Source organism: Anomaloglossus baeobatrachus, chromosome 7 (genome assembly GCF_048569485.1).
Source record: "Anomaloglossus baeobatrachus isolate aAnoBae1 chromosome 7, aAnoBae1.hap1, whole genome shotgun sequence".
Classification (NCBI taxonomy): Eukaryota; Metazoa; Chordata; class Amphibia; order Anura; family Aromobatidae; genus Anomaloglossus; species Anomaloglossus baeobatrachus.
In genome coordinates, this window is record NC_134359.1 from 196,377,626 (window position 1) to 196,400,314 (window position 22,689).

General features: G+C 45.7%; 1 protein-coding gene across 1 annotated transcript in view; it reads left to right on the forward strand.

Moving 5' to 3' along the window:
* PDAP1 (PDGFA associated protein 1) overlaps positions 1 to 22,689 on the forward strand; it is a 46,322-nt gene that overhangs the window by 19,253 nt on the left and 4,380 nt on the right. The window contains exons 3-5 of the mRNA XM_075317857.1: positions 5,589 to 5,690; positions 15,331 to 15,452; positions 20,639 to 20,790. Coding sequence (XP_075173972.1) covers positions 5,589 to 5,690; positions 15,331 to 15,452; positions 20,639 to 20,790 — 376 coding nt within the window. The remainder of the gene's footprint in view (positions 1 to 5,588; positions 5,691 to 15,330; positions 15,453 to 20,638; positions 20,791 to 22,689) is intronic.

Consider the following 22,689-nt stretch of genomic DNA (forward strand, 5'->3'; position numbering starts at 1 on the left):
GGTACGTGGACTCAGCAAGAGTCCACTCTTCAGATCAATGTTCTTGAACACAGAGCAGTGTATCTTGCCCTACAATCCTTCCAACAGCGGCTGGAAAGCAAGCATATCCGACTTCAGTCGGACAGCTCCACAGCGGTGGCATACATCAACCACCAAGGAAGAACGCGCAACCGGCAAGCCTTCCAGGAAGTCCGGCAGGTTCTGATGTGGGTGGAAGACACGGCATCCACCATATCCACAATTCACATCCCAAGTGTGGAAACTAGGAAGCTGACTTCCTAAGTCGCTGAGGTGTGGCCGAAAGAGTATGGTCTCCTCACCCGGACGGGTTTCAGGAGATCTGGCGCCGCTGACAGAGGCCGGACGTCGATCTAATGGCGTCACGGCACAACAACAATGTGCCACCTTCATGGCACGGTTTCACAATCATCGAGCTCTGGCGGCACACGCCTTAGTTCAGCATTGGTCGCAGTTCCAGCTACCTTAGGTGCCACCTCTGGCATTGTTGCCCAGAGTACTGCGCTAGATCAAGACCGACTGCGGCCGCGCCATCCTCGTCGCTACAAATTGGCCGAGGATGGTGTGGTACTCGGTTCTGTGGTGCCTCACGGTAGGCTAACCGGGGGCACTACCAGACCAATCAGACTGGCTGTCTCAAGGGCCATTCTTCCATTTGAATTCTACGGCCCTCAACCGGATGGTGTGGCATTGAGTCCTGGAACCTAGTGTCGTCAGGATTACCTCAGGACGTGGTTGCCACCATGAGACAGGCTAGCATACCAACGTCCGCCAAGATTGACCACAGGACGTGGAAGATGTTCTTATCTCGGTGCTCGGCGCAGGGTGTTTCTCCCTGGCCGGTTGCATCGTCTATGTTTCCTTCCTTCCTGCAATCTAGGTAGGAAAATGGGTTGTCGCTCAGTTCCCTTTAGGGACAAGTCTCAGCGCTATCTGTATTTTTTCAGAAACGACGACTTCCTCAGGTACGCACGTTCCTACGGGGAGTTTGTCTTCTCAGCACTCCGTACAAGCGGCCGTTAGAGCCCTGAGATCTGAACAAGGTTCTAATTGCTCTCCAGATGCCGCCTTTCGAGCCTTTGAAGGATGTCTCCCTTCCCGTTTTTCACGGGAAGTGGCCTTCTAGTAACGGTCTCGTCTCTTAGGAGAGTTTCCAAGCTAGCAACGCTCTCATACAAACTCCCTTCCTGGTCCTTCACCAGGACAGGGTAGTTCTGCGTCCGGTTCCGGAATTTCTCCCTAAGGTGGTATCCCATTTTCATATCAATCAGGATATCACCTCACCTTCTTTGTGTCCTCGTCCAGTCCATCAATTTCAGAAAGATTTGCATCTGTTGGTTCTGGTGAGAGCACTCAGGTTCTACTTCCCGCATGGCGCTCCTGCGCCACCCGGATGCACTCTTTGTCCTTGTCGCTGGTCGGCGTAAACAGTCGCAAGCTTCCAGATCCACCCTTGCTCGGGGGCTCGAGGAACCAATTCTTGAAACCTACAGTTCTACTGGGCTTCTGGTTCTCTCAAGGCCGAAGGCCCATTCTACCAGAGCCGTGGGTGCATCCTGGGCATTACGGCACCAGGCTACGGCTCAGCAGGTGTGTCAGGCACCCACCTGGTCGAGTCTACTTACTTTTACCAAGCATTATCAGATGCATACCTACGCTTCGGCAGACGCCAGCCTAGGTAGATAAGTCATTCAGGCGGCGGTTGGCCACCTGTAGGAGAGGGCCGTTTGACGGCCCTATCATGAGGTATTCTTTTACCCACCCAGGGATTGCTTTTGGACATCCCAATTGTCTGGGTCTCCCAATGGAGCGACAAAGAAGAAGGGAATTTTGTTTACTTACCGTAAATTCCTTTTCTTCTAGCTCCAATTGGGAGACCCAGCACCCGCCCTGTTTTCTCGGGGTTTTTTCTGTTTTTTCGGGTACACATGTTGTTCATGTGGTATGGTTCAGTTCTCCGATGTTTCCTCGGATTGAATTGGTCTTTAAACCAGTTATTGGCTTTCCTCCTTCTTGCTTTGGCACTAAAACTGGTGAGCCAGTGATCCCACTGGCGGTGTATAGCCAGAAGGGGAGGGGCCTTACACTTTTAAGTGTAATACTTTGTGTGGCCTCCAGAGGCAATAGCTATACACCCAATTGTCTGGGTCTCCCAATTGGAGCTAGAAGAAAAGGAATTTACGGTAAGTAAACAAAATTCCCTTCTTTGTGATGTCTAAATAATTAAAGCAATTTAATAACTTGAGAATACTACTTTTAAATGAATTTGTAATAGAAAAACAGCTTTAAAGGGAACCTGTGACCCCCAGAAATGGTAATCACCTGCTGACATACTAGTAATCTGGAGATAAATAGCATTGAATTAATGAAAACCTACAGAAAAACACTGAAACACATGTTATATAAACAATAATATTTATTATTGATTCAAGTAAGTAGAGAAGGTTAAAATACGGGGATTAGGAAGAAGGAGAGGGGGAGGGGATGCAGAACAGTGATAGTACAAAATGACCCCCAGTGGTCACCCAACGCTTGTAGTCAGGATATAAGTACATCGAGTTACAATCAATGCAAATAATGTTCGGTATACTTATGGAGTAATGGAACCGAATTAGTCCATGTAGTCAAAAGATCATCTAAAGCCGTAGGTGTAAGGAAAATAAGGAGCATAAATAGTTGATATTAAAGGGTCAAAGTTACCATAAATGGATCTCTAAAAGATCTAGTTAGTGCTCCTGACTGTAACAAGAGGGCTATTTTAAGGGGATAAACTCGGTTTACATGAGACCATACGTATACAGTGACAATTTTATACAAAAGATGCTCAAGGTGCTGGGACTGTGGAAAAGGTTCCTCATATTCCTACATTCAGGCTGGATTAGTGCGTAGGATAACATCAAAGCAGTTTTTAGATTTTAGTAATATATGGAGGACTATATGCAACCCCCACCAGGTGGAGCAGACATGGAGCGCACCTTACATAGATAGGCTAGTGCCTAAAAGGATGGTACTTTAACATGTGAGTACTGAATCAAACCAACATATATATAGGCAATATAGGAAAATACATGTATTCATGAAACACTCCATATGTGCTCCATCAGACTGGAGGAACCACATCAACCAGCAATGATACAGTCATTTAGCATAGGTGTTTGACCTGTTATTGGTGTATATATATATAAACGGATTCTGTTAATTATCCATTAGTCCATTAAATACAGCATCATTCAGTAGTTACAGAAAAAAAATTTTTTCAGCATGTCTATTTGACCAGGTAAAAGGATAAGTACCATTCAGGAATAGAAATATTTATAACCAAGTTGGTATATCTAGAAATGAAAAATATATAGTACCCAGTGCAGTAAATGCTACAATATAGGGGCTATAATTACCAGTTTGTATATATATCCCTGAGGACACAACAGAACAATTAAGCTGCTGAAGACATTACACCTGGAGTATACTGAAATATACACATACAAATGCATAGAAAGCAATCAATTAGTTACTTACAAACAGGAGACCACTGGGAGGCTCAAGCTATACTCCAGGTGTAATGTCTTCAGCAGCTTAATTGTTCTGTTGTGTCCTCAGGGATATATATACAAACTGGTAATTATAGCCCCTATATTGTAGCATTTACTGCACTGGGTACTATATATTTTTCATTTCTAGATATACCAACTTGGTTATAAATATTTCTATTCCTGAATGGTACTTATCCTTTTACCTGGTCAAATAGACATGCTGAAAAAATTTTTTTTCTGTAACTACTGAATGATGCTGTATTTAATGGACTAATGGATAATTAACAGAATCCGTTTATATATATATATACACCAATAACAGGTCAAACACCTATGCTAAATGACTGTATCATTGCTGGTTGATGTGGTTCCTCCAGTCTGATGGAGCACATATGGAGTGTTTCATGAATACATGTATTTTCCTATATTGCCTATATATATGTTGGTTTGATTCAGTACTCACATGTTAAAGTACCATCCTTTTAGGCACTAGCCTATCTATGTAAGGTGCGCTCCATGTCTGCTCCACCTGGTGGGGGTTGCATATAGTCCTCCATATATTACTAAAATCTAAAAACTGCTTTGATGTTATCCTACGCACTAATCCAGCCTGAATGTAGGAATATGAGGAACCTTTTCCACAGTCCCAGCACCTTGAGCATCTTTTGTATAAAATTGTCACTGTATACGTATGGTCTCATGTAAACCGAGTTTATCCCCTTAAAATAGCCCTCTTGTTACAGTCAGGAGCACTAACTAGATCTTTTAGAGATCCATTTATGGTAACTTTGACCCTTTAATATCAACTATTTATGCTCCTTATTTTCCTTACACCTACGGCTTTAGATGATCTTTTGACTACATGGACTAATTCGGTTCCATTACTCCATAAGTATACCGAACATTATTTGCATTGATTGTAACTCGATGTACTTATATCCTGACTACAAGCGTTGGGTGACCACTGGGGGTCATTTTGTACTATCACTGTTCTGCATCCCCTCCCCCTCTCCTTCTTCCTAATCCCCGTATTTTAACCTTTTCTACTTACTTGAATCAATAATAAATATTATTGTTTATATAACATGTGTTTCAGTGTTTTTCTGTAGGTTTTCATGTATATGCACACTGGAACAAGTAATATGTTCTCTTGTTTATTGAAGCATTGAATTAATGTCTAAGGCCGGTTTCACACATCCGGCTTTTTGCCGTTTTGCCGGATGCGGCGCTCTCCCGTACAGTTAATACAGTACAATGACAGCGCAACAAGCGCCGGTCACATGCTGTCATGTGACCGGCGCATGTGACCCGGAAGTTACAGCGCTGTCATTGTACTGTATTAACTGTACGGGAGAGCGCCGCATCCGGCAAAACGGCAAAAAGCCGGATGTGTGAAACCGGCCTAACAGGCTTACTGGAGCAGCGTCTACAGGGGGAAACTGAAGTTATATTCTACCTGCAGCTGCTCGCTTCCATTTATTGGGGTGGTGCAGGGAGCTGTTACATTCACCCTTCACTATAGAGGGAGTGCACAAAATCATGACCCTGTACCATGGCAGACAGCCTGTTGTGCACACCCTTACTGCAGAGCAGGTGTATCAGTGTGCCAGGGAGTGATTACAGTGCGCTTACTGTGTAGTGATCTGTGACTTTAACCGCTCCCTGCACCCCCCCCATGACTGGGGAAATGAGCGCCTAAAGGGAGGATATAACATGTTTTTTCTCCCTATAGCTGCTGCTCCAGTAAAGCAACGAGACATGATTTAAACATTATTTACCTGCAGATTATCATTATGTCTGCAGGTTAATAGCATTTTTGATGGTGACAAAGTCCCTTTAACTAGTCAGTGACAGAGTTCAGTTACGCCAGGTGCCTATGTCCTCTAGCGGCTTCGGTCTGAGCCGCGTCACTTCTGGTGTGATTTATTAGTAGAGTGGTGCGGTATGTGAAGGTGATGGCTCATTACAGAGGCTATACCGGCCCACCGCTTTGTCACAGTTGATGCATAGATATTGACCTGGTTATATTCTTTCCTATAGGAAGCAGAACTTGAGGAAGGAGGTGTGGGAGGCGCTGATGACCCCACAAAGGCAAAGAAAGAGGACAACTCCGATGAGAGTGAAGATGACGACGACTATCAGGTATTTTATTTGTATGAAAATTATTTATATTTGACTTCATGTATGTATATTGATCAGTCTGATAAAATTAAAAGGAATGTGCCATCAAAAAAATGTCAACAATTGAAAAAATTGTAAAGTAATAATGTTTTCATAAAAAAAAAATATTAACCCTCTTTTAAAGGTATAAAAAATAATTTAAAAAGGTTTGATATTTTCCATTTTTGAACACTAGGAGGAGCAGCTGCTGAAATTTTTCATGAAAACCTAGGGCAGTGATGGTGAACCTTTCAGAGGCCGAGTGACCAAACTGCAACCCAAAACCCAATTATTGATCGCGGAGTGCCAACAGGGCAAATTAACCAATTCTAATATGTAAACAATTAATTTTAAACTTAACATTGCAGTCTTCTCTTCAGCAAGGGGGCTGCAAACTCATGTGTGCTTACTACACATTGAAGCTGAGCCACTGCCCTCTATAGACAGCAGATGGATTGTTCTTTATGGGAAAAACTGCAGAATATTAGATAGATAGATATGACATAGATTTTAGCATGGAATGCACACAGATTCCACCCTAAAATCCACATCTACATTTCAAAGTGTGAACATCTCTAAATCCTATAAAGACATACGATTTGTCCCCCTCCCTCCTTATTGTGTAGTAATGTCCCCCATCCTGTACTAATGTTCTCCATCCTGGGCCTCCTCCTGGTAAATATGTTCCCATTTAGAGATATATATATATATATATATATATATCTCTATATCCCACATTCTGGTATATTTGTCCTTATCATGGCCTCATCCTGGTGTAGATGTCCACATTATTGCTTCTTCCTGGTATAGATGTCCCCACCATTGCTTCTTCCTGGTATAGATGTCCCCACCATTGCTTCTTCCTGGTATAGATGTCCCCACCATTGCTTCTTCCTGGTATAGATGTCCCCACCATTGCTTCTTCCTGGTATAGATGTCCCCACCATTGCTTCTTCCTGGTATAGATGTCCCCACCATTGCTTCTTCCTGGTATAGATGTCCCCACCATTGCTTCTTCCTGGTATAGATGTCCCCACCATTGCTTCTTCCTGGTATAGATGTCCCCACCATTGCTTCTTCCTGGTATAGATGTCCCCACCATTGCTTCTTCCTGGTATAGATGTCCCCACCATTGCTTCTTCCTGGTATAGATGTCTCCTTCATTGCTTCTTCCTGGTATAGATGTCCCCATCATTGCTCCTTCCTGGTATAGATGTCTCCTTCATTGCTTCTTCCTAGTATAGATGTCCCCATCATTGCTTCTTCCTGGTATAGATGTCCCCATTATTGCTTCTTCCTGGTATATATGTCTCCATCATTGCTTCTTCCTGGTATAGATGTCCCCACCATTGTTTCTTCCTGGTATAGATGTCTCCATCATTGCTTCTTCCTGGTATAGATGTCTCCTTCATTGCTTCTTCCTAGTATAGATGTCCCCATCATTGCTACTTCCTGGTATAGATGTCTCCATCATTGCTTCTTCCTGGTATAGATGTCTCCTTCATTGCTTCTTCCTAGTATAGATGTCCCCATCATTGCTACTTCCTGGTATAGATGTCCCCATCATTGCTACTTCCTGGTATAGATGTCCCCACCATTGCTACTTCCTGGTATAGATGTCCCCACCATTGTTTCATCCTGGTATAGATGTCCCCATCATTGCTTCCTCCTGGTATAGATTTCTCCATCATTGCTTCTTCCTGGTATAGATGTCCCCACCATTGCTTCCTCCTGGTATATATGTCTCCATCATTGCTTCTTCCTGGTATAGATGTCCCCACCATTGCTTCTTCCTGGTATAGATGTCCCCACCATTGCTTCTTCCTGGTATAGATGTCCCCACCATTGCTTCTTCCTGGTATAGATGTCCCCATCATTGTTTCTTCCTGGTATAGATGTCCCCACCATTGCTTCTTCCTGGTATAGATGTCCCCACCATTGCTTCTTCTTGGTATAGATGTCTCCTTCATTGTTTCTTCCTGGTATAGATGTCTCCATTATTGCTTCTTCCTGGTATAGATGTCTCCATTATTGCTTCTTCCTGGTATAGATGTCTCCATCATTGCTTGTTCCTGGTATAGATGTCCCCATTATTGCTTCTTCCTGGTATAGATGTCCCCACCATTGCTTCTTCCTGGTATAGATGTCTCCTTCATTGCTTCTTCCTGGTATAGATGTCTCCATAAGTGCTCCATCCTGGTGCTAAATGTCCCCCATCCTAGCTGCATCCTGATACACATGAGCCTCCATCACACTGCACACAGTAAAAAAAATCATACTCTCCTTCCTTCTCCCGCTCCACTGCTGCTCACTGCACGTCCCACGCGGCCACAAGACGTCATTTTGCTGGACCGCCGTATGACGTTATGCGACAGAGCCAGGCCTAATGGCGCTCTCCGGTCGAAGGCCTAGGAGAGTGAGTGTTGGAGAGAGAAGTAATGTCTTCTCCACTCCAACATAACTTTGACCTGCTAGATTGATCATGCTAGCAAATCAAAGCGACAGTAAATTATGGCTAAGGTGACGACGCATGTGCTAACAGAGGGGGGGGGCAGCTCACACGTGTGATGTCTCTTCCCCTTTTGGGCATTTGCAAAAGGATAAGGGAAGAGGAAGATCACAGTGTGGCGACATTTTGATAATGACTGCAAAGTCTTACTGAGATGTGGACAGTGTCACCAAGGACAGCTGGCAGTGTCAATTCTGCTAGATGGTGCTGCTCGCCGCTGGGATTGAATATGCGGACTGTATCACATACTGGGATTAGAAGAGCAGATTATATCACACTCTGGGGTTAGATCCAAGGCTCAGTGTAGCGTATTCCACATGATGGGATTAGATACGCTGACTGTATGCCATGCTGGAATTATTACGTGATGGGACTAGATGCAGGGCCTAGTGGAGTGTATCACACAGGTTGGGATAATATGTATTATGTGCTTGCATTAGATTCAGAGGTCAGTGTAGTCTATGATACCCGATGGCATTAGGTACAGGGCTTGGCAGAGTGTATTACAGAGGATTAGATACTTGGTTCTGCAGCATGTGTCACTCATCACTCATGATGGGCATTAGGTATGCAGCTCTGATGGTTGTATCACACTCGTACATGATGGGATATGATTTGCTGCATTGAGCAGCCCTGTGGCCATGATTTCTCGAGTACATTCCACTTTCACCCTGAGCACAGCGTCGAGTGGTGATCTGCAGCGTGAGCCTGGTATTGTATTATAGATGGCAGGCTGTGATCACCACTTAAAATACCATAGCAATCCATTAGGCACAAAACATAATCTCAATTGGAAAAAACCACGGAAAAAGCAATGAGAATGAACCGTGGAAGGGGATGCAAACCACAGGCAGCATTCAAAGACAGGAGGACAAAAGGTGGCTAATAAGCAAGAAATAACAAGTATTTATTAAATAGTAAACATATCGTTACAAGAAAATATCGTGGAGAAGATAGAAAGGCATGACATCGAGCTGGCACAGTAGATGATACCACAATTAATACAAAAGACTGCACAAATGGCTGGAATGATAAAATGCAATACAGTAACAGCATAAATACATGATCAGTCTAGAAAACATACCCAGTGCAGCCTATTTAACAAGGAGTAGAAAGATAAAGTGCCAGTAGTGCAGAGGACAGAGGTCTGGATACCCCCCTAGGAAGGGTAACGCGCGTTTCGCGTGTAAGGAGTAGCACGCTTCGTCAGACCGTGAGGGATATGGTTTTCTCCGTTACCGGAAGTGCTAAATAGGCCGGGTGACCAGTCACATGATCTTTACTAGCCAATGAATGGTGAAGAAGTCGGCGCATGCGCGGTCGGCGCAGGCGGCCGGGGATGCGCGCACTGCGTCAGGCAGGGCGCGCACGAGAGGAGACATAGCTCCCAATCCTGCGCGCCGTTACCTAGGAGACGCCGTCGGGCAAGCCAGGACACCAAGCGCGGACCGCGCATGCGCACAAACACACCATCCACGTCGGGAAGGTAACAGCTGAAGATAATGTGCTAGGCATGTAAACATAGATGATACCCGCCGGGCAACAACAGTAAGCCACATAAAAACGTATAAGAGTTGGTCCAATCAGAGAGTAAGAATAAATGCATCCAGTAGTGGGCATGATGTTAGATGTCCGTGGCGAGTACACATTCAAAGTCCAAAATACTCAGAAGTAGATTCTTCAAACCGACAGTGGTGGTTGCATGCCGATCACACAAGACGGAGAAAAAGAACTATGAAAAATAAATAAAGAAAAGTAAGAAAAAATAAGAACAATTAAAAACATAAAATTCTGGGACATGTGCCAGTCCTGGAAAATAAAGGAAAGGCAAATGTTCCAGAAAAGAGGGGAGGGAGGGAGGGAGAAACTACAAGAAAGGGGCAAAGCTAAGGGACTCATTCAAGCCAGCTGGGGTCATGGAACCCAGGATGGTAATCCATTTTGTTTCCTTCTGGGCAAGAATTTTCCTAATATTGCCACCTCTGCTGCCAACATGAATTACATCTATGCCCTTAATCATAAGTGACTTGCTGTTACAGTCATGATGGCTACGAAAATGTCGGGGCAGGGTTTTAAGGGTAGAAATATCCACCACCGTCTTGGCCGCACCAATGTCCCTCACATGTTCACGGACCCTAATTCGGAGTTCCCGTGAAGTCAGACCTATGTAGACCTTAGGACAGCCGCAGGTGGCATAATAGACCACATTCGAGGTCGCACAAGAAATGTAACACCTGATGTCAAAGGTGCGGCTGCCATCTACAGTTATAAAGGTCTTGCTGCGGGAGACATTGGTGCACGCAAGGCAGTGGCCACATGGGAAACATCCATGTAAGGGGGCAATTTGGCCAAAAGGATGGGACACAGCTGGAACATAGTGACTGCGCACGAGATAGTCCTTTAAATTCCTGGAACGTCGTGCCGTCATAAGTGGATGGTCAGGTAAATGAGAGTTCAGGCTAGGGTCGCTCTTCAGGATTGGCCAGTATTTATTAAGAATATCGCGCATAGTTTGCCACTCATGATTAAATGTTGAAATAAAACGAACCTCTCCGAACCCCCTATCCCCTCGACCAGAGGACTGTAGGAGCTCCCGTCTCTGAGTACTCCGAGCCCGATTGTAACCCTTTTTAATGGAACGGTGACTACAGCCCCTAGCAACCAATCTAGAGGTAAGATCTTCAGCCTGGGCCTGGAAGTTGTCAGAGGTAGAACAGATCCGCTTCATCCTGAGAAACTGACCAACCGGGATAGCCTGAATAGTACTAGAAGTGTGGGAAGATGAAGCGTGTAGAAGGGAGTTGACCGATGTCGGTTTCCTAAAGACGTCGGTCTGTAGTTGCCGACATGGGTCAACTCCAATGGAAATGTCAAGAAAATCAATCTGCTGTAAATCAAATTTGAATGTGAGTTTGAGATTAATGGAATTCTGGTTAAGTGTATCCATGAATGTGGTGAGCTGCTCCGCTGTACCCTGCCAAAGAATAAACACATCATCGATGTATCTAATCCAGCACTGCGCATGGGCAGCCGCCTGGACGCCCTCGTCGCCAAAAATGCCCCTCTCCCAAGAGCCGAGGAACAGATTGGCGTACGAAGGCGCACAGGCCGCGCCCATCGCAGTGCCGCGTGTCTGTAAATAAAAACGATCTTTAAAAATAAAAAAGTTATGTGTGAGAATGAAGCGGAGCAGCTCGAGTATAAGTTCACAGAAATGGCCATCCCGGTTGGTGTTGCCCAGGAAGAAGCGGACCGCTTCCAGGCCGTCCTCATGATTAATGCTCGTATACAAGGCCTCGATGTCTGCTGTCACCAAAAGGGTATCGGTATCCACAAAAATCCCGTCGACCCTATTCAGGACGTCCGTCGTGTCCTTGGCATAAGATGGTAAGGTCTCAACAAGTGGCTTTAAGTAATAGTCTATAAATCGACATACTGGGTCACAAAGACCATCAATGCCGGACACGATCGGACGCCCCGGCGGGTTTTCGGGATTCTTGTGGATTTTGGGCAAAAGATAAAATGTCGGAATCTTGGGAAAGGTTACAACTAAGCCATCAAAGACTTTTTTAGTAATAATACCATCCTCGAAAGCTCCAAGCAGTATCCGGTGGAGTAGATCGTCTTTAGGAAACCGACATCGGTCAACTCCCTTCTACACGCTTCATCTTCCCACACTTCTAGTACTATTCAGGCTATCCCGGTTGGTCAGTTTCTCAGGATGAAGCGGATCTGTTCTACCTCTGACAACTTCCAGGCCCAGGCTGAAGATCTTACCTCTAGATTGGTTGCTAGGGGCTGTAGTCACCGTTCCATTAAAAAGGGTTACAATCGGGCTCGGAGTACTCAGAGACGGGAGCTCCTACAGTCCTCTGGTCGAGGGGATAGGGGGTTCGGAGAGGTTCGTTTTATTTCAACATTTAATCATGAGTGGCAAACTATGCGCGATATTCTTAATAAATACTGGCCAATCCTGAAGAGCGACCCTAGCCTGAACTCTCATTTACCTGACCATCCACTTATGACGGCACGACGTTCCAGGAATTTAAAGGACTATCTCGTGCGCAGTCACTATGTTCCAGCTGTGTCCCATCCTTTTGGCCAAATTGCCCCCTTACATGGATGTTTCCCATGTGGCCACTGCCTTGCGTGCACCAATGTCTCCCGCAGCAAGACCTTTATAACTGTAGATGGCAGCCGCACCTTTGACATCAGGTGTTACATTTCTTGTGCGACCTCGAATGTGGTCTATTATGCCACCTGCGGCTGTCCTAAGGTCTACATAGGTCTGACTTCACGGGAACTCCGAATTAGGGTCCGTGAACATGTGAGGGACATTGGTGCGGCCAAGACGGTGGTGGATATTTCTACCCTTAAAACCCTGCCCCGACATTTTCGTAGCCATCATGACTGTAACAGCAAGTCACTTATGATTAAGGGCATAGATGTAATTCATGTTGGCAGCAGAGGTGGCAATATTAGGAAAATTCTTGCCCAGAAGGAAACAAAATGGATTACCATCCTGGGTTCCATGACCCCAGCTGGCTTGAATGAGTCCCTTAGCTTTGCCCCTTTCTTGTAGTTTCTCCCTCCCTCCCTCCCCTCTTTTCTGGAACATTTGCCTTTCCTTTATTTTCCAGGACTGGCACATGTCCCAGAATTTTATGTTTTTAATTGTTCTTATTTTTTCTTACTTTTCTTTATTTATTTTTCATAGTTCTTTTTCTCCGTCTTGTGTGATCGGCATGCAACCACCACTGTCGGTTTGAAGAATCTACTTCTGAGTATTTTGGACTTTGAATGTGTACTCGCCACGGACATCTAACATCATGCCCACTACTGGATGCATTTATTCTTACTCTCTGATTGGACCAACTCTTATACGTTTTTATGTGGCTTACTGTTGTTGCCCGGCGGGTATCATCTATGTTTACATGCCTAGCACATTATCTTCAGCTGTTACCTTCCCGACGTGGATGGTGTGTTTGTGCGCATGCGCGGTCCGCGCTTGGTGTCCTGGCTTGCCCGACGGCGTCTCCTAGGTAACGGCGCGCAGGATTGGGAGCTATGTCTCCTCTCGTGCGCGCCCTGCCTGACGCAGTGCGCGCATCCCCGGCCGCCTGCGCCGACCGCGCATGCGCCGACTTCTTCACCATTCATTGGCTAGTAAAGATCATGTGACTGGTCACCCGGCCTATTTAGCACTTCCGGTAACGGAGAAAACCATATCCCTCACGGTCTGACGAAGCGTGCTACTCCTTACACGCGAAACGCGCGTTACCCTTCCTAGGGGGGTATCCAGACCTCTGTCCTCTGCACTACTGGCACTTTATCTTTCTACTCCTTGTTAAATAGGCTGCACTGGGTATGTTTTCTAGACTGATCATGTATTTATGCTGTTACTGTATTGCATTTTATCATTCCAGCCATTTGTGCAGTCTTTTGTATTAATTGTGGTATCATCTACTGTGCCAGCTCGATGTCATGCCTTTCTATCTTCACGATATTTTCTTGTAACGATATGTTTACTATTTAATAAATACTTGTTATTTCTTGCTTATTAGCCACCTTTTGTCCTCCTGTTTGTGATCACCACTTGCTGCAGCATGCACTCACCTCTGAGCTCCACTTTCGGCAGATACCCCTGTCAACGCTCTGTGTGCTGCCAGGAGGAGCTGCTGAGAGACACCAGGCTGACAGGAGATGGCAGGCTGTGATCACCGCTTCCTGCCGCAGCATGTACTCACGGTGCAGGGGCATAGAAAGCACTGGGGGACGCTGCAGGGGCACAGCTAGCACTGGGGGACGCTGCAGGGGCACAGCGAGCACTGGGGGATGCTGTAGGGGCACAGAAAGCACTGGGGGATGCTGCAAGGGCACAGAAAGCACTGGGGGATGCTGCAGGGGCAGAGAGAGCACTGTAGGGGCATACAAAGCACTGGGGGATGATGCAGGGGCAGAGAGAGCACTGGAGCACGCTGCAGGGGCATAGAAAGCACTGGGGGATGATGCAGGGGCATAGAAAGCACTGGGGGATGATGCAGGGGCAGAGAGAGCACTGGAGCACGCTGCAGGGGCATAGAAAGCACTGGGGGACGCTGCAGGGGCACAGAAAGCACTGGGGGACGCTGCAGTGGCACAGAGAGCACTGGGGCACAACAAGCACTGGTAGACACAGTATGGGGCATATTATACAGTGGAGCACTATGCCAGCCTTCCTCGGTGACATTTTCCACAGTTTAGGATCAGGTTTGTAGTCACCAACAAAATGGCTCTGCACAGTGTCTCTAAATTTCAGCCTCCCTTATCCTTTTGGAAACACCCAGAATGAGGGTAGGTGACCTCACACACGAGAGCACATTCTGCCCTTTACTGCAGTTGTAATCCAGGCTAGTTTTACACTTGGATTTCAGCAGCTGCTCCCCCTAGTGTTTAAAAGTGAAAAATATCAAACTTTTTAAATTATTTTTTCATATTTAGCTCCATTAAAAACAAATGATAATATGTAAACATGACATTAAAACATTAATAATTTATGTTTTTTTCAGTTTATTATTATTAGTATTTTATTTTAAGGCACCTTCCCTTTTAAGTGATGGCTTGTCCTGCTGCTATGCCATTAGCACTGAGCTGGGAATACCCATTGTCTTGTGCATACCGATTATATTCTCGCTGTAAAGGTTCCCATACGTTGTTCTCCCTGAGATAAGCTGCTGCTTGATGTTTTGGCCAGTTGGCTTTACTCCTGTGTATGGGAGAGTCGGCTGAACAATCGGCTATTGCAATGTGTGGCTGACAGCCATGTAATGTGTATGGCCGGCCTTGGTCTTCTTTTCTCTCCTGTATTTGTCTGCTGCCGGCCTCCTGAAATCGTCCTGTATCTCCTGCTGGATCATGGTCTATGGTGATATGGAGTGTAGCAGTTACTGCAGACAAGCTCTGGCCTAATGCCCGTGGCCACCCGCAGCTGTGGCATATATACACCTCTGTACCATTTGTAGAGGCAGGGATTCACCCCACATTTCTTTTTTTACTCTTCACATTACAATGCTGTCAGCTTTTTCTACTTGTGTTGTTTTATATAATGAACATGCAAATGTTGTTATCTTTCAGCAAAAGCGTAAAGGGGTAGAAGGTTTAATTGATATAGAGAATCCTAATCGTGCCGCCCAGGCTTCTAAAAAGGTCACTCAACTTGATATTGAAGGACCTAGGGAGCTGTCTCGAAGAGAAAAGTAAGTTCTGATTGTTATCTTGGTGTAATCTCCGTGTGTGAGTCCGGCCATAAGACAGCAGATCCATCTGCCATCACTTTGGTCAAACGATCTGACTTAATATACCAGACCTAAAGGTAACCTGTCACCACTACTATTTACATGCATATATAGTGTTAATCTGCAGGTAAATAGCATTTATATCCTTGTTAGCAGGCTTAATGGAAGTGTGGCTGCATGGAGAAAATGAAATTTTAGTTTTCCCATAGCCGCTTGGTTCTGGCCATCTAAGCAGTGCAGGGAGTGATACCAGTCATCACTCACTACATAGTGAGGGTCTGTAATCACTCCCGCAGTAGTTTGATTGACAGCCTTCCTTGCATAACATCAATGTGACGGGGAAGGATTATAGCGCATGCACAGTATTGTGAGCGATGACTGTAATAGCCCCAGCACCGCTCCAATGCCTGGAAGCAAGAGGCTGCAGAGAGAATAAAATGTCATTTTCTCCCTGACACCACTCTTCCAGTCATTTGGCAAACCAGGGTTTACACTCTATGTAGCTGCAGATTATAGCTATTCTGCAAGTACATATCGTTTCTCCAAGGTGACTGGTTCACTTTAACTAGAATGTTAAACTCATATATAAAGGGATACATTACCTTCCAAAACTTGAGATAAACTCCTTACATGGTCATATAGAGGACTTATCCCCTATGGAAATCATCCTTTTAGTATAGATTTTACCTGCTTAGTTTTCAGATAAAAAACCCTTCTTTTATATTTTATGCAAAGGAGAGAGTTGTGGTTTACTCATAGTGTGGCCAAGGGCTCTGTGCCCCATTCTGCCCCCTAAATCACCATGCTGTAAATTTCTCGTTATCTTGATTGCCAGCGTTCACTTGTCCATGTGTGCACATGTGTCCGGACACTGCAGGTTCCCAGCGAGAACCCAGCGAGCACACGGACAGTGTCGGTGCAGGTGCATTCTCATCACTCTTTTATCCATGTTTCAGAGTAGCAAGTGTCAGTTGAAGACTGGAGCCAGAGATGAGTACATGGTAGTACACTGTGCCCCGCTCACTAGGCTGCAGCAGTGTCAGGGCAGACGCACAGGCCTGGGGATTAGGTGCAGACGATGCTCACTCTGGGTAAGCAAGTGCTGTCAATCAACTTAGAGGAGTTGTGCACCATGGCTATTGAGTGGGCCGGAATAGTGCACGGAGCTCTCTCATTTGCATATGAAATAGCTTTTTCTGACAAACTAAGAAATAAAATCTACACTACAGGGATAATATTTATAAGGGAGAAATCCCATATATGACTGTATATGTTGTTTAAATCGAGCTTTGAGGGTGATGGACTCCATTAAATAATTTTTTTTAAAAAATGGTGGTGTTACTAGCAATCAAATTATTTGCCACCTAATAAGTTAATTTTCATCAAGTCCCAGTGTATGTTATCCGATAGTTTTCACTAGGGTCAGGTTCTTCCCCCTGTATGGGATTGACCAATCATAAGCAGGCAGCACCACTCAGGGGAGAGAAGAACACGCCCATGTCATGGCTCAGACCAGGCCACTCCTGTGTGAGGAATATAATCATTCCGCTCTGATCTCACTGCAGAGTCATTGCAAGCTGCTGTGAGCACAAAAGACCGGAGTGTCATCACTGACACAGGATCTTTATCTTCAGCAGTACATCTGAGGGGAAGCGGCAGTACAGCTGAGTTTAGCTGTGTCACATCACAAACCCTTCTATCAACTCCATCTTATATAGTGCTGCCAGATGAACTGTACTGCACCTCCCCCACACAGACTGCCTGGAGATGAGTGCGCAAAGGTATCAGTAGTCAGTGACAAGTATGTCTACTGTGCTCAAAGCAACGTGTAGTTGCTCTGCTGTGAGATCAGAGCTGTCTGTTATTATATGCCTCACACAAGATTAGCCTGCTCTAAGCTATAGTGGGGGAGTGTTCGTTTTCTTCCTGTGTGTTGCTTCATGTTTATGATTGGCCTGCAGCATAAAGGGAGAAGTACACGCCCACTTATGCATAAAAATTAACTCATTGGGTGCCAATTACTTTGATTGCTAATATCTCCGCAATGGAGAAGTGAAATAAAAAAAATAAAAACATTTATTCCATTGTGCAGTCACTGTAGTCATGTGCAGTCATCTTGTGTCCAATTCAACATGAAAAATTTGGTGAAATGTCTGGTACCTTTTGGCCATAAAAATTGTTGTGAAGATTTATGAGTTATTACTGAAAATTTACCATATTTTCATATTCCAAAAAGATACAAAAATAGGAGTAGCACTCACTGTCCTTGTGAATAAAAGTTTTTTTCTTTATTTATCAATTCATCTTTACAGGGAGTAGCTGGAACATAACAGACGACGGCCGATTCGTGTGCCTGGGCACCCTTCTACAGGTCCCTGCTATCCAGGAGGATGTTATGTTCCAGTCACTCTCTGTATTCATGCTTTTAAGATGAATTGATAAAGAAAAAACCTTTTATTCACAAGGACGGTGAGTGCTACTCCTATTTTTTTGTCTTATTGGAATTTGAACATTACTACTGCCTGGAGTATAGCACCTGTAGTCCTGAAGAGTCTATGGGGATGTCTTTTCACTATTGCATGCATGTGGGTGGGGCTGGATATCTTTCTGCTTCGCTTGTACCATATCTTTGTTGTGTACCTTACCATATGACTTTGTAGTTTGTATAGACACCACACTTCCTCTGAGCCAGAGCGGAGAGAGTCACAAACAAAAAATGTTTAGTTTTTTTTTGGGTGGACTTGGTCGGTCACATGTATGCCACTATGTAAACCTAATGCAGGCGTCACACGGTATGATCTATTGTGCGATTGCATGAGCGATTGTACCCGCCCTTGTCGTTTGTGCGTCACGGGCAATTGGTTACCCATGGCGCACAAAGTCGTTAAACCCCCGTCACACGTACTTACCTGCTGAGCGACGTCGCTGTGGGCGGCGAACATCCACTTCCTGAAGGGGGTGGGACGTTCGGCGTCACAGCGACATCACACAGCGGCCGGCCAATAGAAGCGGAGGGGCGGAGATGAGCGGGGCGTAAACATCCCGCCCACCTCTTTCCTTCCGCATAGCCGGCGGGACCCGCGGGACGCAGGTAAGCTGTGTTCATTGTTCCCGGGGTGTCACACGGAGCAACGTGTGCTGCCCCGGGTACGATGAACAATCTGCGCAAAGAAAAATAAATGACTTTTTAAAAATAAACGATGTGTCAACGATGCACGATTTGCGAACGATGCCGGATGTGCGTCACGAAAACCGTGACCCCCGATGACATATCGTCTCCTGTGATGCCCGCATTAGTCTTCCTTACAGTCGCCTTTCACAAGCATTTCCTGCTATGCCCAATAATGCCCACTGATTGATCTTGGATTACTGATGTACAGTATTATAGATGAACACTTGTACAGGGAGTATTTATATTCAGTAAAGCTTCATTTCCTTATCATTTCCTTAAGGTAATTAGTTATAGTCATCCTGTAATAATGGGCAGTCTCAATGATAGATATTACATTAGAAAATAATACTGCTTTGTGTTGTGTAGCCCAGTATTATTTACCTTCTGTTCTACCAGATGTTAGTTATTCTCATTCAGTGGCCATGCACTTAGGTGTGTACACCGCTCCACCAGAAGGGCATTTCTTAGTCAGTCTGTAAATGCTGGCATCACCCCCGAGGCCACTGATTGGCTGTGGTGGTCATATGCTGTAAATACCAGCATTTCACTTTAAACCAGTGATTGTCTGTGGCAATCACATGCTGTATATTTTGCCAATTACCTAAGGCCAGTGATTGATTGGCTATGGCGGGCACATGCTGTAGCAGGCATAACCCCCAGAGGGCAGTGATTGGCTGTGGTGGTTACATGCTGTAGCAGGCATAACCCCCAGAGGGCAGTGATTGGCTGTGGTGGTTACATGCTGTAGCAGGCATAACCCCCGGAGGGCAGTGATTGCCTATGGCGGGCACATGCTGTAGCAGGCATAACCCCCAGAGGGCAGTGATTGGCTGTGGTGGTTACATGCTGTAGTAGGCATAACCCCCGGAGGGCAGTGATTGGCTGTGGTGGTTACATGCTGTAGCAGGCATAACCCCCGGAGGGCAGTGATTGGCTGTGGTGGTTACATGCTGTAGCAGGCATAACCCCCAGAGGGCAGTGATTGGCTGTGGTGGTTACATGCTGTAGCAGGCATAACCCCCAGAGGGCAGTGATTGGCTGTGGCGGGCACATGCTGTAGCAGGCATAACCCCCAGAGGGCAGTGATTGGCTGTGGCGGGCACATGCTGTAGCAGGCATAACCCCCAGAGGGCAGTGATTGGCTGTGGTGGTTACATGCTGTAGCAGGCATAACCCCCAGAGGGCAGTGATTGGCTGTGGCGGGCACATGCTGTAGCAGGCATAACCCCCAGAGGGCATTCATTGGCTGTGGCGGGCACATGCTGTAGCTGGCATAGCCCCCAGAGGGCAGTGATTGGCGGTGATGCTCACATGTTGTACATGTAGTTGTTTCCTCTTAGACCAGTGTATGACTGTGGTAGTCACATTTTTACATACAGACCTTAAAGGGGTTTTCCTATGAATAAAGTTAATTTGAAAGTTATTTTTAGTCAATAGATCTTGGAATAATAATAATTTCCACAATTGGATGTGTATAACAAACTGTTAGTATGCTGAGATCTTATATAATGTACGTGCCCCTGCTGGTTGTATTTCCTATGTTGTAATTCAGCACTTGAGTCTCGTGGACTTGCAGGAACCATTCTCCAGTGAATCAGTATATCGTTATCCTTTCAACAACTGGGATATGTAGTTCTGCCGCTACTAACTGCACACTCCCTATTTATCACAGCAGGAGATATATCTAGGGGCTTGGGGACACTTGACTAAAACACTGCTCTACAGTGAGAGTTGACCGTTCTAGTGTGAGGGTTCCAAGCACAAGACGTTTCTCGCCTCCGCCCACGGGTACAGGACGTATGGAAGGAAATTCAGAATGTGTATTATTTGTAATATATTTATATGTCTGAAATAAGAAGTAGTGGCCTACGCAGACCTGACGGTGGACAGGTGACACTATTCTGCTTCCACAATTACCGTTCTCTAACCTTGCACTGAAAATAATAGTTTCTGTTGTTTTTTTTATTTGTAACAGAGAGGAAATAGAAAAACAAAAAGCAAAAGAACGCTACATGAAGTTGCATTTAGCAGGGAAAACAGACCAAGCAAAGGCTGACCTGGCCCGTCTTGCCATCATTCGAAAACAGAGGGAAGAGGCGGCAAAGAAAAAAGAGGAAGAAAAAAAAGGTAAGTGTCCAATAAGACAATGGATTCCCCCCCCCCTCCCCCTCCACTACATTAGGGTAATCTTGCAGCTCTTACATTATCTTCTTGGCAACTGTGGAGACACGGGGCTCAGTGGGTGCTCTCGTCCTCTGGCCCAGCCGCCTTTAGAAAGACAGCGTGGCCCAGGGCTCATCCCAACTGAACTCACGACCTCCTAAACCGTGGGCGGAACACTACTCAGACAACACAGGGTGAGGGAATCACAATATTAAGACTTTATTGGATTCCCAAACAATTAACAGCACCTAACCAGAAAAACACACAAATGTAACAGGTAACAGAGTCCTCACCCTTCCGCTGGCTCACCAGGGATTAGAATGTCCATGCCTCAGAGGTTCCAGGGCTATTTACTCCAATCCAGCAGCACCCCGCTTTTGGCGGGCACCCACCGAGAAAGGAATAACGCCAGATTTAGGAAGCTGGCTGAGGTCTGCAAAGTCTGTACCAGGTGACTGGATTGTCCCAACCTGGGTTTCCTCCTTAAGTAGTCTCTGGTTTGATGATATAATCCTGGCAGCCGGAGTCGAAATCCCTAGACTGTGGATGTGGTTTCCAATCTGAACCGGAGTCCCTAGATTGAAGCCACAAGGTATCCTGATCCTCTAGCCAGCTTCTAAAAGCTTATACTGGATCATGCACATCCATCAACCACTGGTGACTCCTTTTATAGCCATAGCCTTCCCTTAGTATATACTGTGCCCTTATCGGATTGGTTGTACAAGGTTGCTTCTCTTATTGGATGAATTTCAAGCTGCATGGATAATGTTCATTTAAATGATGTGGATAGAAAGACTGAAGATATCTACATGAAGTCTGCAAGTGACAGACTAGACAATGGCTACTAAGGTAATTTATAATAGATTAACAATACACAACTACATTAGAATGATTGCTCAGAGTGGTCTGGTAGAAACAATAGTTTAGCAAACATGAGTTAGCACACAGAAGAACAAAACGTCTGGCTGAATTTTAAGAAACTTTAACCCATGCTAGGCATTGGGTGTCCATGTCGTCACAGCAACTACCATATTTTTCGGAATATAAGACGCACTTTTTTCCCCCAAATGTTGGGGGAAAGGGGAGGGTGCATCTTATGGTCTGAATGTGGCTGTGGGGAATGAGGGTGCTGCGGTGGAGCCGGTCATCGGTGGCACGAGCAGGCTGTAGCAGCCTGCCGTGACCACGTGGTCCCGCTCATTACATATGCACGCCCATCATCTCTCAGCGCTGAAGCTGGCACTGACAGGTGGGCAGGATGATGGGCGGGGGGATAAGCGGGCGGTGCGCGCATAATTAACAGCCGGCCCTCATGATCACCCCTGGTAACTACAGCCTAGAGTGATCATGTGCGGCTGTATTTACTGCCCTCCGTGCATCATTATCAGCGCGTGGTGCAGTGTACTCACCCGTCAGTGTGTGGAGCCGTCCCCCTGCAGCATAGAGATGTCTTCCTGTCTGTGCCAGTCAGCTGATCTGTGTAGAGAGCGGTGAGCACAGCGATGACGTCATCACTGTGCACGCCGCTAGTGTCCACACAGATCAGCTGACCCGCACAGACAGGAAGACATTGCGATGCTGCAGACAACAGTGACGGCTCCACTCAACGGTGCTGCAGCTGAGACAGAGAGGAAGATGATTGGTGCTGCAGGGAGTGAGGAAGGGTGAGTATAAATGTTTATTTTTTTTATCTGTGCCATAGGATACAGGCCATATACCAGGATGGGGGTATATTATGAGCAGGATGGGGGTATATTATGAGCAGGATGGGGGTATATTATGAGCAGGATTGGGGTATATGACCAGAATGGGGGGTATATAGCAGGATGAGGGTATATGAGCAGGATGGATGGGGGTATATGA